Source organism: Sphaeramia orbicularis, chromosome 4, assembly GCF_902148855.1.
Source record: "Sphaeramia orbicularis chromosome 4, fSphaOr1.1, whole genome shotgun sequence".
In the NCBI taxonomy this organism is placed as follows: domain Eukaryota; kingdom Metazoa; phylum Chordata; class Actinopteri; order Kurtiformes; family Apogonidae; genus Sphaeramia; species Sphaeramia orbicularis.
The window spans coordinates 8685359-8704038 of record NC_043960.1 but is presented as its reverse complement, the minus strand read 5'-3'; the positions used below and the strand labels follow the sequence as shown (position 1 = coordinate 8704038).

The 18680-nt window shown below is 36.2% G+C and overlaps 1 protein-coding gene across 1 annotated transcript in view; it reads left to right on the top strand.

Annotated features, from left to right (window-relative positions):
• The window catches only part of LOC115418290 (ribonucleoprotein PTB-binding 2-like), a 99134-nt gene that overhangs the window by 61974 nt on the left and 18480 nt on the right, over positions 1-18680 (top strand). The window contains exons 5-6 of the mRNA XM_030132704.1: positions 2564-2684; positions 18320-18402. Of these exons, the coding sequence (XP_029988564.1) occupies positions 2564-2684; positions 18320-18402 (204 nt within the window). The remainder of the gene's footprint in view (positions 1-2563; positions 2685-18319; positions 18403-18680) is intronic.

Below are 18680 nucleotides of genomic sequence, written 5' to 3'. Positions count from 1 at the left end.
TAAATTTGTCAAATTGTAGTAACTTACTACATAATGTGAAAAAATTTACTCTATAATGCATTGACGTAGTTTATTACAAAATGCGTCAGTTTATTACATAATGTGGCTTTATTACAAGATGACGTGACATTCTTATTACATTTTGAACTTTTATTACATAATGGGAATTTATTACATAATGCGGCTCAACAATATTACTTGTTGCTTACATTTTAAAAAATTATTTACCAAACAATTTTTGTCACTAATTATAGACTCACATATTTTCCCAAAAGTCTGCTCTCTCCAGCATAAAAACTATCACATCTACAACCTGTGGTTCCTCATGGGTCACATACTAGTCTAATATCAGACTATTATAGACTATTATACAGAATTTTAAGGTTGTGTAAATTATCTTTGTGAGATAAATAAAGATTTATGCAACTGTTAATCCCCATGTCCACCATTATCTAATATAGGACTATTATATCCTGTGTAGATCAATGTTCTTATTTCATATATTGGCCAATATATCGGTTATTGGCCAACATCGGACATAATGTTTTCTTAGCTCCCAATATCGGCGTCGGCATCGGCCCCAAAAATCCCATATCGGTCAGGCTCTAGTCAAATGTAAAAGAATAGGGATTTTATAATGTCCAAATAGTTTCCTGACCAGAAACTGCAGGTACAACCTTTATTAACCCTCTGGTATCCCGTCTAGCAAGGCCCTTACTAAGCACCAAGTGTGCCTATTTCGCACAATTATGGATTAATGTCAAAAAAATTTTCATACAGTTTGTTTTTAATTCTTTCAGACTTTTTTCTATTTCATCAACTTGAGCCGTAAATAAAAAATACCAAATACTCAATCATTGTCACACTTTTTAACCCTTTAAATGCTGTATTTGTAATGTAAACAAACCATTTTTCTGGATGCAAAAAACAAAAGAAATTAAGTTTTTTCAATATGCCACATAAAAAGTGGGTCACATATTATTTGATTTTTTCATCCTGGCATATGTCAATGATTAACTCCAACACTGGTTAATTTGCATTATTATTTTTGGCACTAGGTCAAATGTTAAAAAATACTAGCATCTGTCACCAAGTGTGCGTAAAATGCACACCTATAAATCAAACTATTAAATATTATATATTGATTTATTTTTCTGCTCTAATTTGATTTTTTTTTTTTTTTTTGTAAATCAAGGACCAGCCCTAATCATACATATCAAGTGGAAGAAATAGTGCGTTTTAGGCACACTTGGGAGACAGATGCTAGTCTTGTAATTTTCTTTTGTTTACAATGTGCACATTTTAGTTGGTGGCCAGAATTTTAAAGATCATGCAAAAATGAACAACTTTTGAATTCTAACCTTATTTAAATTGTGAAAAATTACATGAAGTTTTTTAAAACGAAGTGCGAAGTGTGCTTAAAAGGTGCACCCAGATACCAGAAGGTTAAGGACGTGATTCTTTGTTACACTTGTGTAAAATAGAATAGAATAGAATAGAATAAGCTTTATTGTCATTGCACAATACTGCTGTACAGAATTTGATTTTATGTTGTGTAAGGTGCTCAAGTAAAATACACACATCAATTATAAAACAGTCAAGTAAAAATAGACACACACACAAAAGTGAGTCCATTGGCAAGGTGTGCAGGATGTCCAGGAGACGGTACTGACTATAATGTCAAGTCTTTTAAGTATGAAGTGGAAAACACTATTTTTACTGAACATATTTTCTGTCACTAGTGAAGTGAGCGCTAATTATAAACAGTGTTCTTTTCTCCTCTGTGGGGCTGAAAAACACACTGCAGCAGCTACTTTTCATCCGTTTACATATTTTTTTATCATTCTTTTACATATTAATAGGAATAATAACAGATAAAAAGCTCAATCGAGTGATTTTAATTGTCATATCTGTGGTTACTGAGTGAACAAAACTGTCCTGAAAGCCACAGTAGTTAACAGCCTTTTATTTTAGCTGCTTATTTGGGTGCTAAGAGCGTTTTAACATATCAACTGTGAACAAAAGCAGCTACACAAGAGTGAAAGTGTTCATAAGCGTACAGCATTAGTATGGATATCTGCGTGAGTCCTGTGTAAGCATTCATAAGAGGCGAGTAATCAGCTTTAATCATAGACATTATTTTAAATTGGGAAACGTGGCTTTGCTCCGGCCTGTTAATGTATTTCATCTGCCGTTTCTCTACAGACTGGCCTCTCAGATGGAGAATCTGGGTCCAGTTCATGTCTGAAAGGAGGTCTGTTCTCTGCAAATGTTGTCTTAAACTATTTCACTCCACTCTGTCTGTCCTCCCTCCTTGTTTTTCACCTTCTCGTTCTACATTCCTTCCCCCTCAGCTCTGTCCCTTTCTCTTCCTTTCTTGCCTTCTTTTTTGCGTCCCAGATCGACTCCGCTGTGCTGACACGGCAGACATATCCTGATGATGTAAACTGGTGAAATGATGACTACATACATCAGCGGCGCCTAATGACAAGATCAAAAACACATACTGTACACGCACACATTAACATACTCTGTTCTCGTATTTGTGTGATTTTCTATCCAGATTCTGAGTAACAGAAAAGGATTGCTACCAGAACCCAACCTGGCCCAGCTGCTGACCAGTATGACCAACCCTGCTGCTCTGCAGATCCTCATGAGACCGTACCACACTGGGAAAAGAGGAGGTATGACTGGAATAGACTGTGGGTCTGTGATGATGAGGATTCTAGTGTCTTAATAACACTGATTCAACTCAGTTTTCTTTATAGAGTCCTATATCACAACAAGGTTGCCTCACAGTGCTTTACAGAATTACACTGGTCAACAACAAATTTATTGTTGAAGTTTTTTGAGCTGATTTAGGATAATTTTGGTGTGATGAATCCAAAAATCACATTAATTTTGCTCAATCAGGTCAACTTTCTGAACTATGCTACATATTGGTTTTTTAACATTTTGCTTACATTTATGGGCATTTTCACATCATATGATACAAAATTCTTTCATATTTCTTGCAATAAACGAGTTCTGAAGATTTTACTTTTGCCAATTTATGATTAATGTTTTTTTTAATATTACAGGTGAATGAAATGGCTTCGACTAGAAGATCTTGCAAAAATAAGCCTGACGTATTCTGCTACATCTGTGGTGAATACATAATAAATAATAAATACATCCTGTTAGAAAATGATTTTTTTTCTCTTAAAACCTATTTTGGGTGAGAACTATATAAAAAAAATCAACTGATAAAGTCACAAAAATGTAATCAATTTTGTGAGAAGATCAAATTTTTCCAAATCAAATTAGCAAAAAACCTGACCTGATTGAGAAAAACAGATGTCATTTTTGGATTTAGCGGTGCAAAATGGTTCTAATTCAGTTGAAAAAACCTAGACAACTTGCAAAAAACATTTTTTTGTAACCCAGTGTTAGATATGAAAACAAACAACAGTCAAATAACCAGTAGATGAAGGAAATGGATTAATGTCCTGGGCATCCCCCGTCCTTAGACCCTCTTTCTCGGCAAGGAAAAACTCCAAAAACCCAGTGGAAAAAGAGAAACCTTGGGGAGAATCACAGTGAAGGAGAGATCCGCTCCCCTGGACGGACAGGTTATAGATCAGGTGTGTCCAATCCTGGTCCTTGAGGGCCGGTATCCTGCATGTTTTAGATGTTTCCCTCTTCCAGCACGCCTGAAGGTCATTATCAGGCTCCTGCAGAGCTTGATGATAGGCTTATCATGTGAACCAGGTACATGGGGTAGGGATGTACTGATACCGATACCAGTATCGGCATCGGCTCCAATACTCAATGGGTGTACTCATACTCGTAAAAGTAATCCGATACAAATGCATCGATACCACTTACGGCCGTTTGACATTCACAGTTCAGTTCAGCAGGTACGAGGAGGAGGAATAATGTGTGGGGAGTGTGAAGAGTGTGGAGATTTTTCAAAATAAATGACGGTGATAAAAGTAACGCTGACTGACAGTAACGTTACAGACGCAGACAGATATGGACGGAGTGTTCTGTCCGTCCTGTGCGTACATTCCACCCATTTACCAGGTGCTCGCAGATGCGTAAACAGAATGAGGATACCAGCGGGAGTACGGAGTGGTGTGGACCGCCGCCAGCAGAAGTGAAAACCAAACTTATCACTCATTTCTCTTTTCTCTTCCTGCTGAAGCTAAACTTTTAAACCTTACCAGCGAAAACGTTGCAACATTAGTATCACATTAGTGTTACCTCTGTCATCTCCATGTTTGTTATTACTGACTTTCTTCTTCTTCTCCAAAAACTTTACTCTTCTTTGTGGTATTTATCCAGTATGGTTAATTCAGAGCGGCGCCCCCTGGTGGATTAATTGAGAAACGCTCATTCCAACACATTAAATGTCAGTAGCAGCACTTTGTTCCAGTCAGACTAATGACAACGACAATAAAGCACATTTACAAAAGGAACTAAGAACTGGAATGGGATTATTAAGTACTCGTATCGGTACTCGGTATCGGCAAGTACTCAAATGTAAGTACTCGTACTCAGTCTGGAAAAAAGTGGTATCGGTGCATCCCTAACATGGGGGCACATGAGGGGGTCCATCTAGTACAGGGGTCAGCAACCCTGGTCCTAGAGAGCCACCATCCTGCATGTTTTAGATGTATCTCTCTTCCAACACACCTGATTCAAATGATAAGCCTATCATCAAGCTCTGCAGAAGCCTGGTAACGACCACCAGGTGTGCTGGAAGAAGGAACCATCTAAAACATGCAGGACAGTGGCTCTCTAGGACTAGGGTTGCTGACCCCTGATTTAGTAAGATGAGATGAGTGAGGGTGAGGAGGTCCGTCCAGACAGGTGATTACAATGGTCTTAAAATCCCTCTCAAATGGACAGATGGGTGTTATAGAGGTCAAGTCCTATCCACTCCAGTTGTGGTCCATGGAAATTTACTAGAGGCAGACCGATATATCAGGCCAGTATATAGATTTTTTTCAATATAGGCCATCAGCCTTATTTTTTTTGAAAGCTGATATGTGATCAGTAGTAAAAATGTTCCAAGATATTTGATCTGCCTCCTGTGTGGGCACCACATGAAGTTCAATAAATGTTAAAAGAGTACAATGTGTACGTGTTTTGTGACTTGCCCTGTGTATGAATTGTGTTATACAAATAAATCTGCCTTGCCTTGCCTTTTAATAATGCCATTTATATCGCTGCATAAAAATTTTAATTATCAGAGTGTTTCAATTGTATTTTACGGTCAGTATGCTTTAAAAAAAAAAAAAAAAAAAGGCCTTAAATAGTGGCTTCAAAAATCAGCTGTAGATACTGGCCAATCATCTGACCAAATTTTTTAAAAATCGGCATCGGCCTTAGAAAAACTCATATCCGTCAACCTCTAGACAGAAGGAAACGCATTCAGTTCAAATCAGATTAGAGAGTAGAATAGAAGAATAGATTAGAGTGGAATAAATTTATCTGTCATGTGCACAGAGAACCAAACGGTTACATCGTACTATGAAATTCTTACCTTGCAGGTACTCTTTCGCCGGGCACATACCATCTAAGCAAAAGAACTATAACAATTTAACTTGAAATGAGGAGCTTATGTAAATATAACGAAGCATATCTAACAAAATTTAATAACAAGTCTAAAAAAAATCTAAAAAGAGAGTCTAAATAAATATAAATAAGCAAATCTTAAAAAAAAACTAAGCAAACTAGCAAGACTAACTAGAGCTGCAGCTATCGATTGTTTTTGTAATCAGTTAATCTATTGATTCGTTTCTTCAGTTTGATTAAATGATGACGTGAATAGGTGGAAAAAATAGCAAACATGTAAAATAGACATGTCTAAAAATGACAAACAACTTGGCCTTTATTCCAGAACCAGCTGAAATAACAACCACAAAACAGTATAAAACTAAATGGATCTATACAAAATATCTATATAGAATATAGATAAGATATATTTTATTGATCCCCCAAGAGGGAAATTCAAATGTACAGCAGCATAAGACAATGTGTCAAATGCAACAGAAAAATTAAAAAAAGATACAAAATATAAACATTTTGTTAAAGTTACTAAAGTAACAGGACCTGTTCAGAATTTGTGTCAAATTTTGTTTTTTGTTTTGCACGTTTGTGTCTGTCGGATGCAGATTTTTACGCAAATGTTTCATGATAAAGTTTGAGATTGTGTACAATTTTAAAGGTATAAAAAGGAAATTTATCCAGAATTAACATGTTGCATTCGCTCATGTCGTTTCTGTCTGAAGAAAAAATAATTCTGCACATCCCTGGTGTTCAGTGCAGGAGAGCTTTATTGATGAACAACAAAACCCGAGTACAGTTCATGGACAGCATTCTATTGTTCTGCATCCTACAGCTGATAAACAACAACACTGAAACAGTCATAGCTGGATCTTAAGGCCTTTATATGATGACATATTAGGGCCACATAAGAAAATAAAAACACTTCTCACCATGAGAAAGTAATTTTATGAGAAATAAGTCAAATACAAAAAGAGTAATAATTTTATGAGATTAAAGTCATAATATTTCGAGAATAAAGCCATAATATTAACAGAATAAAATCATATTTTTAAAAAAACTCATAATTTAACGAAAACAATGTTGTACTTTTATGAGATTAAAGTCGTAATACTTTGAAAATAAATTCACAATAGTGTGATAAAGTCATAATTTAGAAATTGTAAGCCTTAAGCCTCATTGTTGAGAGAGCTTCCGATTACAGCTAATATAAGAAGCGAAGCAGCAACTTTCACTTCTGTTGGACCGGACGACTAATGCTAATGTGTTGATGGTGGGCGGGGCTAATAGGCTCCGTATTTGTTCGTGTGTAAACCCCAAATGACAGTAGAATCTCACAAAGTGTTCCAAGTTTTCCATTATGCGATGAGTGGGTACGACTTTATTCTTGTAAATTATATTTTTCCCACCTCTTTTTAACTTACAAGTTTATTCTTGTAATATGGTTTTATTCTCGAAATATGATGACTTTAATCTCATTAAAGTACGATATTATTTTCATTAATTTGAGTTTTTTTTTAAACTACAGCTTTATTCTCTAAATATTACGACTTTATTTTTGCAAAATTATGACTCTTTTTGTATTTGATTTTATTCTCATAAAATTATGAGTTTTATCTTGATTTTTTTTCAAACTTTTTCCTCATAGTGACAACTGTTTTTATTTTCTTATGTGACCCTAATACACTGTCGTGCCTTTACACACTATAAAAGATTAAAACATTTTCACGTCAGGCTAGTCAATACTCTGTGTGGGTGGAAGTATAGTTGGAAATCCACAGATCCAGCTCTATCAGTGGTGATGTCACATGATGTCTGGTTCACACAAATGATTGGCTGATACTTATATTCAAACTGCGGTAGCTTGGAAAAATTCACTTTGTCGTGAAAAAAATGAAACATCACCTTTTTTCGCCACCAAAACATTTGTGACCTGTATGTAAGTATTAAAACTAGTAGAGTAGAAAAATATTGACATACAAATTAATTGTGTAAAGGAAAATAGATAGACAGGCAGACAGGCAGACAGACAGACAGACAGACAGACAGACAGACAGACAGACAGACAGACAGACAGACAGACAGACAGACAGATAGATAGATAGATAGACGTACGGATGGACGTACGGACTTATAGATGGATGGATAGATGATGGATAGATGGGGAGATGGATAGATGGAGGGATAGATAGAGAGATGGATGGATGGATGGATGGATGGATGGATGGATGGATGGACGGACGGCTAGATGGACGGACTTACAGAGGGATAGATGGATGATAGATAGATGATGGATAGATGGAGAGATGGATGATGGAGGGACAGATAGATGGATGGATGGATGGTTGGTGGATGGATGGACGGATGGACTTATAGAGGGATAGATGGATGGATAGATGGAGAGATGGATGATGGAGGGATGGATGATGGAGGGATAGATAGATAGATAGATAGATAGATAGATAGATAGATAGATAGATAGATAGATAGATAGATAGATAGATAGATAGATAGATAGATAGATAGATAGATAGACAGACGTACGGATGGACGTACGGACTTATAGATGGATGGATAGATGATGGATAGATGGGGAGATGGATAGATGGAGGGATAGATAGAGAGATGGATGGATGGATGGATGGATGGATGGACGGACGGCTAGATGGACGGACTTACAGAGGGATAGATGGATGATAGATAGATGATGGATAGATGGAGAGATGGATGATGGAGGGACAGATAGATAGATGGATGGATGGATGGTTGGTGGATGGATGGACGGATGGACTTATAGAGGGATAGATGGATGGATAGATGGAGAGATGGATGATGGAGGGATGGATGATGGAGGGATGGATAGATAGATAGATAGATAGATAGATAGATAGATAGATAGATAGATAGATAGATAGATAGATAGATAGATAGATAGATAGATAGATACTTTATTGATCCCGAGGGAAATTCAAGAGATATGTAGAAAAAGAACTTGCATTTTAAACTTATATTATTAAAAAAACACATAACAACTGCACATACAATTGATGTATTTTCAATATTTAATTAAGATTATACATTGAATTAAGAAGTAAAGGAATATAATTAAGGACAAAAACTGATTGAATTAAAGCTGTGAGCATAAAAAATTAGAAGACAGTGAAAGAAGACGTGTCATATTAAAGCGATTTGCATACACATCGGACACTTTCAAACTTTTTTTTTTTCAGTCTTTCCGGCATACCACTGTTCTGAACCCCGGTCTATCTTTTCCTAAGAGGCTTGAGTTATAATCAAATATCCACTGTAAGAGCCCATCGCTCTGTTAAACCCTGCTATATAGTGTAATCACCTCTTTCGGCTTCATTATTTGATGAATGGCTAATCAGGTATTAAAATGAAATTGTGTGACATTAGCGGAACAAATGAGAACAGGAAGGAGAGAAGATGGGAGGTGGGGGAGCTCTCTTAAAGAAGAGCACGCACAATTAAAATCTAAAATTAGGACCTTGATTAAATGTTAAACTTTCTCTACCTATTCTGGAGGAAGCTACCATTAGCATTGACGCTTACATTTATTATGAGTAGGCCTTGTGATTCTGGGAAGCAACACACTCGCACGCCAAGAAGGTTTAAATGTGTGGGCGTGGGGTGGTATTCAACGGAAGGTGAGAGATGCAGCCGTGCAAACAACACTCTTTTAGTCTCTGCATATGAAATCATATTTGTGCCTTGAGGTTTATCACAGGCCTTAGAGTTCGGACTCATCATTAGTCGCTTTTCCATTGACCCTCAAATTGCGTGAATGTAACTTGCGCATGAAAATTGACCTAATGCAGGGTGTCAAACTCGTTTTAGTTCAGAGGCCAGATTCAGCAAAATTTGATCTGAAGTGGGCCGGACCAGTGAAATAATAACATAATAATATATAAAAAAAATAATGTCAACTCCAAACTTTTCTCTATGTTTTAGAGCGAAAAAAGTAAATTTACATTATGAACAGGTTTACATCTACAAACTATCCTTTCAAAAGATGTGAATACCAAAAATACCAAAAAATAAGTGTAACTTTAACAATATTCTGCCTCAGTGTGACGGAGCGGCCGTAGACGCCACGTCACTTTCTCCCGCACGGTGCATTCTCCCCGTGTATCTGTGGGAGGAGGCGGTGTGTGTAGAGTGCCGGTGTCCCACAGAGACCTGCTTCAATGGACATGCGGGAAAGTAGTTTCTCCCCACATTCCCCGTTCTGAACTGTTTTTTTTTTCCCCGTGAGTAGTACGGTCGAGGGTGCACACTCGACGACGCCTACACTTAGACTCACAAACTCAGATTCACCAGACGCTGATGCGGCCGTATCTTCCGCCTCCGTTCACCACTCTGGGTGGCGAACCGGGGCACTTCCTGCTTAGCCCTTTTATGGCGCATTGTGGCGCGCCATTGGAGGTCAGGTGACCTGGACTAGTTTATTTTTTTTTCCTAATTATTCAATTATGTTGTTTTTCATGATATTTACGTTGAAAGTAAATGCCACATGGAGGGCATTTTGTTAGTATAATATTTCTGTTATTGGATGTGATTATTTGGTAAATGATTTTTTTCTGAGTTTTGAAGTTTTTGTTAAAACCCCACTTTTTTTATTAATTCGGTATGCCCGGGGGAGGGGCTAAGAGTATTTAATGAGGGTTTTTTTCTGTCAGACGGGCAGACAGGGTTTGTTCTCCATGCTGTGAACTTCTGGTGAGGGTGGATGTTTTTCCCTTGTATATACTTTAGTTTTGTATTGTAATTAATTTTTCACGTTTATTCTGGTAGAAGTGGTGCTGAATAAAATCGCAGAAAATAGTTTGACGACTGAGCCATCATTATTTTTTTAATCTAGGAAACTCGAACCCGTGACACTCAGTTTATCATTTACACATGTACATTATAACTTACAGATCACAGTGGATCTACAAACACTTCAAACATTTTGTAACAGGCAGAATTTTGTTAAAATTGTGTTTGTTTCTCTTAAGACATTTCAGGTTATTCGCATTTTTTGCAAAATTATACTTTGTTTTAGTGTAAATACATGAAAATATTTACATTTACAAAGAGAAACATTTGGAGTTGTCATTATTTCTATGTTATTATGATCGTATTTTACTGAATCCTGCCAACTTGAGATTGAATTGGTCTGAATGTGGAACCTGAACTAAAAGGATTGTTAATATTTTAGTGTAATTTTGCATTTCACAAATTCATCCCAAGGGCTGGACTGGACTCTTTGGCGGGCCGGATTTGGCCCCTGGGCCGCATGTTTGACACCTGTGACCTAATGGAAAAAAGACAATTTTGCCAAAAGTCTCATTTTTCGATTAAAAGTTTTTGCGTTGGCAAGAGGTGGTTTTTCGGGCGTAGCGCAAATGGTATGTCACACAAAACTGCAATGGAAAGACCTTTTTTTCGCAACTTCCCAGCCAGCATGTCCATGTGGGCCCCAGATGGGTTCCATTTGGGCTGCATATGAGGATCCCATTTGGGTTTGTCCACAGTTTCCATGGTGACCCCACATGCGTTTGCTTGTATCAGAATCAGAGATCTGAATATATCATATTTATTCTTCACACTATTTATCCCACGATAATTATCTTTCATGTCATTTGCACTACTTCTCATTTTATTTGCACTATTTAAATTCTGTTTTACAAATATCTTAGTTTGCATTTTTTTTTTTTTTTTAAATGTAAATAACTGTGCCTTTTACTAATATTTGTTGTTGTTTTACTAATATTTGTTGTCTGTCTGTAAATTCTTGGACTGAACCTAAGACCTTTGCCTCAATTCCGTTGTACTTGGTACAATAACAATAAAGAGATTCTGATTTTGATTTTGATTCTGATATGGGCAAACACATGTGGGGCCACCATGGAAACTGTGGATAAACCCACATGGGACTCGTATATGTAACCCACTTGTTACCCTTCTGGGGCCCACATGGACATGCTGGCTGGGTTGAGTCAGGTGAATTAAAAAAAACAGATGTTTACGTACGTTACAACAAGCGAAGAAGAAACATGTCGCAGTATGTGTGAACACACAAGGAAACCTAATCATTTTTTAAATTCAGTACGAGATAGAGGGGTAATATATAATAATAATGAATAGATCTGTAAATCAACGCCATATTTACATTTGTTGCCATGTTTATGGAATGACTTCCTGTGTCATGTCGCGATAATAAATAAATCATTGCATTTGTGATTTAATGGAAAAACTGACAATACGCACTTCTGTTTTTTCGACATTTAGTAAATATCGGTAAAGTTTTGCGCAGATGTCCAATGGAAAAGTGGCTATTGTCTTTTTTACACTTGCGATGGATGGACAGATCTTTTTACACGCAGACTGAAACATTGGTATTATTTTATGTATGTATCCTAGGTCTGCTTCCATCTTATTTGTTGGTCTACATCTGTTGGAATGACTTGAATAATTTCAGAGTCTGGTCCCAGGATCTGTTATCTTTACGGGTTCCAAAAGTCAGAACAGAACTGGGAAAGAAAGCTTTTAAATGTTCTACTCCCACTGCCTGAAATGATCTACAGAAGGACATTAAAGTGAAAAAACTGGTCTGTTTTAATACATTCAAAGTCATTTTAAATGAATGGGAAAAGGACAAATATGGGTGAAGATGTTTTTCTAATTGATTGAATTGGGTTCAGCTTTGAGATGCTTTTAAGGAACATTGTTGTTATACTTTCAGTACCTTCTAAAATAATGGTGACATTTTATATGTATGTTCTCATCAGTTTTAAGTTTGTTTTTGTACTGACTTTCATTGTGTTTATGTATATTATGCCGCGTTTCCACTACATGGAACCAGCTCGACTCGACTCGGGTACCAGGTCCTATTCCTGGAGACCATTTCCATTACAGGATACTACTGACTTTATAGTACCTGGACGTCATAGCAATGCGGCGCGTTACTTCCGTGTCATCTGCTCAGAGAGTTGCCGATAAACTCACTTGTTGCGTCTTGTCTCGTCAAGCTCACACTGAATTTTTACATCGGCCACCAAAGACTGAATCTGCTCGACCGACCATGGTGTAGTTTTATGGGTTGTTATCATGTGGATTAACCTACCGCTATATTTACTGTCAACTTCCGCATCTGTTTTTTGTAAAATGGCGGGTCGCAGAGACAACTCTCTGACCAATTAGTGGTCTGCAGTGTTTACACGTCACGTTTTAGTATCTGGTCCCCTGTCCTGGAACCTTGGCGGAGGTGATACCAAAAAACTAGTACTGGGCACCAGATTCTTGGTCCTTTTTCGTAATGGAAACGCAAAAAGGCTGAGTCGAGTCGAGTCGTGCCGAGCCAGTACCACGTAGTGGAAACATGGCATTAGTGTGGATGTGTGGCTGTGATTTCTATTGTGTAACTTCTGCTGCTGCTGCTGTCTTTTCCAGGACACTCTTGAAAAGATATTTTTCATCTCAATGAGCTTTTTTTCCTGGTTAAATAAAGGTTATAATAATAATAATACTAATAATAATAATGTTTATTTGTGCAAGACCTCCATAGTGTTAGAAACAAGCAGGTGAAGCTCATCTGTGTTGAATAATGTCAGTCAGTTTCACTTTCCTTTCTTTTTCCTTGGTAAATGAATATATTAATAGTAAATAGTGTCCACAAATAAAACAAATTAGCTCTAAAACTTGGATTATACCCTTGTCTTGACCTTTTTCAAGCATAAGATTATTTTATTCATGATAGTAGACCTTGTATGTGGAAAAGTCTAGTCAACAACCATTCGTAGCAGTAGTTATTTCCTAAAAAAAATGTACTTGTCTGTAAAAGACTGAAATATTCAGTCAAATGTAACTTTTTTGGACCACATTTTAGCAGCAGGTGCATTTATCGTTCAGCTCCCTTAAGCACATTCTCTGTCACTTTCATGAATACAGGAAATGTGTATTCACTGTGGCCTCGGGGGTTAAAGCGTCTTCAATGAACCAGAACGTCCTCGGTTCATCTTTGACTGATGACTTTTGTTGCATGTCGTTCCCTATTTCTCTTGTTACTTTCATTTGCTGTCATCTGACTGTCTCCAAAGGTCAGACCATAAAATGTCAGCAAAGTAAATGGTAAACATTTTTCAGACAGTTTTGGTTTTTGCTCTTATATAAGTTCTCTGTAACTTGCTTAGGCCTTAAGGTGTAATTGTTAACTGTTAGAAAAGTATCAGTGTGATTCTGTAGCTGGAGACTTTTCTGACCTGTTTTGAGGAACTTCTTAAAAAAAGAAAAAAAAAGACAACTTTACTTTGACCAATCAGAAAGTGACCAGATGGGATGAGAACCAATAAGAGACAACTTTAGACTCAAAGAAAGTGACAAAGTGATAAAAGCTAGAAGCACTGGACACAACTTTAAATAAAAAGAATGGAGTGTGAAGTTGAAATGGCGGCATTTAAGGTACGCAGTTATTATGGGATGTTATTATCTTTGTTAAGTTGCTGTTTGTTGATCCACGGTTCAGACTAAACTGTGACACTTCTGAACTTGTTTGTTGGATTCCAGACAGATCTTTAGTTCAGCTACTGACAACACAAAGCGTACAGAAAACAGGTGATTTGTGGTTTTACTGTGGCTGTTTTCAGTCTAAAAACAGAGCTAAGACTTATTCCATCATCTCTGGGGCATATGTTTTGGAGTTGCCCAAAATTATCAAATTGTTGGCACAGTATCTTTCACACTCTGTCAAATATTTTACACAGACCATCTGGTGCAGACCCTTTAGTGGCAGTTGGTGGAAATTTTGACTTGATTTATGTTGAAAAATAGTATGGCGCATGAAATGATATCGCTTGATATCACATGAAGATTGATATTACTTAATTGGAAACAAAAAACACTCCCAACTCTTGCAAATCTTTGAAAGACGTTACGAAACATATGGAACTAGAGAAAATATGATTTTTATTGAAAAATTAAGAAAGCAAATTTTATAGAATTTGACAGCCATTTATTATTTTAAAAGCAGTATGTAGCCTGGTGGCAAGATATAGGATTATTGTTGAGCATTATTATAAGGAAAGAAATCCCCCCCCCCTCCTCCTCCTCTTTTTTTTTTTTATTTTTATTTTTTTTTATTTTCCTGTATTTTTTGCACTATGGTTGTAAGGCATTGGTTTATATGTGTGAATAGAACATATATTTTTGTATACTTTAATCAAGATATCCAACTTAAATTTGGGTGAAGGATGATGTGCAGTCTAAGTAAGGATATAACAATATGAAAATTTCATATCATGGTTTATGTGACCAAAATTACCACGGTTATCATTATTATCGTGGTATTATTGAAATTGTGCTCAAAATGTTCAAAAAGTACTTGCACTGAAATAATTTAACCAAGCTGTATTTTGAAAAAAAACAAAAAACAAATAAAATAATAGGCACAATATATTTTCTGTTGGCAGAAACATTCAAATATTAACATGTAAACATCAAACATACAAATGTGCATTAAAGATGGCACCTTATGGCCATTGTTTGACCATTTTCCAGATCAAGTTTAAGTTGTTTTAGTTTTGTTTTCATAGATAGGTAGACATTGCAAACTGACATGCGCACTTGGAATGCTGCTGCTTCTCCAGGAAATGAGCAGTACCGTGAGTTTTCAAAGTGCGGTAATCAAACATGGTTATTATGAAATTTAGAATTTAAATGGTAATGCTAACCATCGGGAATTTTACCGCGGTTTATCATTATCCTGGTAATCATTACATCCCTAAGTCTAAGGCTACATTCAGGCAGCAGGTCTTCATGCACAATTCAGATTTTTTTTTAAATCCAATTTTTTTGTGTGCTCGTTCATATTACACATTAAATGCGACTTCTATCAGTTTTGAGTATGAATTAAATGCGACCCTGAAGTGACCCACATGCGCAAAAGAGGTCCTGACGTAATACATGACCACGCAGGCATGCACTGTATTTATGGAAGTAAATATGTTTTTCTCACCGCTTCTCCTCCTGAGATGCAGAATTGTGACATTTGTCGCATTTCACTGACGTAAAGTTCAGATAAACGCGACCTGGCCATTCAGTCTGAAGTCGCAAGGGAAAATATCAGATACGCGTCGGATTTAGGACCACATATGAAAGAAAAATCAGATTAGTGCTGTTCAAAGTGTCTTTAATAGATCGGATACAGGTTGCATATGGGCAACAAAATCGGATTTGGGCCACATTTGCCTGCAGTCTGAACGTAGCCTTAGTATTTACATGTAGAACGTAATGTTTGCACTATTTGTTGAATGTGTTCTAAAATGTGAAAATTCAATAAAGAGAGTTGAAAAATCCCGGAGCTAAGCTAACAGAGCTACAATGTAAACTATCAGCTGATGCAGCACGTGAAGATTATAAGATCAACTGTCAAAATAACTGTGAGTTTTAGTTTGAAGAATAAAACTTGATGATTTGAGCTTTATACTTTATACAGTCAGTGATGCATAGTGTCGATTCAGTGGTGGCTTTGGTCCTTAGTGTGTTCCGTAATGTGACTTCCTCCAGCTGGTGAGTGATTGAAATATCAACGCTCCATATTAACCCTTTAACAGAGTATGAGGCCAAACTCCATGAGGCTGTTTTGCTGCAGAGGTGATGTAGGTCCCTGTTGTATCAGCCGGTCTGTGGTTAAATCGATAGGTTGTAACGTCATCTCCTGGAAGACTGGGGTTAACTTTGCATAAGTTATATCTTACAATCTTTTCCTTTTTTTGCCAAAAAAAAACACGAAAGTAGAGCAGATTTCAGACATCAACAGTGAGGCTTATGACATGTCTAGACACACATTACACTGGTCTACAAGTAAAATGCCTCCAGAATAAAAGTAGTGAAATTTTACCACGTGTGAGTCCCTGATAAAGAAAAATCAAATCAAAAATGCTGGTTGGCTGAAGTTTCCAAGATACAGTCTTACTTCAAGAATTAATGAGAGAATGGGTTTTAATTTAAAGGAATATTTGTCTCAGAGCTTCCAGATCTACTTCAAAACACTGTCTGCACATGACAATGCATTCACTTTACAGGTTCTATCTAGTGGAAGATTTATAAATCTGTTGTGTAAATGTACATAAACCAATATATACAGCAGTGGAGAAAAATATTAGACCATCAAAAGTCATCAGAAACAATGGTTATGCAATCAAGTGCTAACTCCTGTGTGTATCATGTGACTAAAACAGACAGAAAAGAAAACATGGAATGCCTAAAAGCACTGTTTTTGTCAGTACAATGACATAGATACCGATGTAAGAACTGAAGTGATTTTGGTTATTATCAAGAAAACATGGAAAATGGATAGATATCAGCTCTGAAATTAAACTCTTATGAGCTATTTTTGTTAACTACTAAATGTATTTGATGTGGTAGTTTCAATTAATGTAAAGTAATGTAATGTATGATCTCTTTTTAAGGTTAAAAAAAAAAGGAGACTGAATTCACGACACATGTACTAAGCTATGCACTTTGAGCCAATGTTGAGCCAAATCACAGAATGTGATTGACAGTAAATTTAATAAAAACTCAATGTCATAAGGCTATCTCTTCTTTGAGATTTTTCTATGTATGCAATGTTCATGATTTTGTATTTTAAATGTAATTTGAATTGTTAAAATCCTAGCTTTTGGCTGTGTTCTTCTGTAAATATTACATTAAATACGTTTTACACTAATATATTGTTTCTTAGAATACGGTAGTTACTGTAAAATGCAGCAACTGTGGCTAACGATATTTTACTGTTAAAGGTACATTATATACAGCTCAGTACCATAATACTTTTTACAGTTAGAAACTGTAGTTGTAGATTACAGTAGGGATACCATAGAATAACAATAACATGCTGGCAACTCTGGCTGCCAGTATTTTACTGTTATTTAACGGCAACATTTGTTACAGTGTATTGATGTAAGAACTGAAGTGATTTTAGTTATTGTCAAGAAAACATGGAAAATGGATAGTTATCAGCTCTGAAATTAAACTCTTATGAGCTATTTTTGTTGTTATCATTATATTTGTCCAAACAATGTTCCTTTAGTTGTACCAGGAATTAAAATGAACAAGAAATTGAAGAAAACAAGGGTAGTCTAATATTTTTTCCATGGCTGTATGTGTAATAATACTTTATCATATACCTTGAAAACATCAGCAAAGTAGCACTTTTGTCATTTCTTTTTCAATTAATCTTATTAAAATACATAAAATTTAGCACCTTTAATCTCTGAGGCAGATCATTTCTAAAAAAAAAATAAATAAAAAAATTGCAGACCAGTGTTATCAACTGAATAATGCATCAAAAATGTGGTTCTGAACACAAATGCATGACTGTGTCTCTTGCATCCAGCTGGTGTTGTGTAGCACCAGTCACCACCACAATGCACTGATAACTTGTATTTGTGATTGAACTTCTTTTAATTAAATTGCATCAAATTTAAAAATGCTAAGTGTTAGTTATGAGATTCATTTGTGTTAATGTAATAATCCCCAAATGACTTGACTTTTGTTTTGTATCGAGTTTTGCTCCGTTGTTGTGTGATCACAGAAATGAAATGTCCTGTAAGTGACCGATGGCTCCTTTATCTGATATAATAATGTAATATTTCTGTGTGTGTACAGCTGTTAAGACAATGATGAATGAATTGGTTGGAGTGTCATTTAAGAGAAAGAGAAGCAGTGATTTATTTATTTATTTATTTATTTATTTTTTTTTTAGGAAAGTATGGCCGTCACACCAGCCTGCCGTTCCTCAGACCTCCTCTCACCACTGCTCTGCTCACACTGGGAAAAGCTCATCAGGTAAGAATCACAGACGGTGCATTTGGAGTTTTCAGACCCTCATACTCAATAGTAACAAAACCAAAGCAGATTTGGCTCTTTTTTTTTGTTGAATTTATTAAAGACTGAAATATCCCAAGTATTCAGTGTTTTTTTTTTTTATCCAAACACCTTTAACAGCAACGACAGCCTCAGGTCTTCTTGGAAATAATCTTTCAGACTTGGAACACCTTTCCTTTTGGAGGTTTCTTCTTTTCTTCTTGGCAGAATTATACAAGGTTGGAATGTCAGTGCATTTT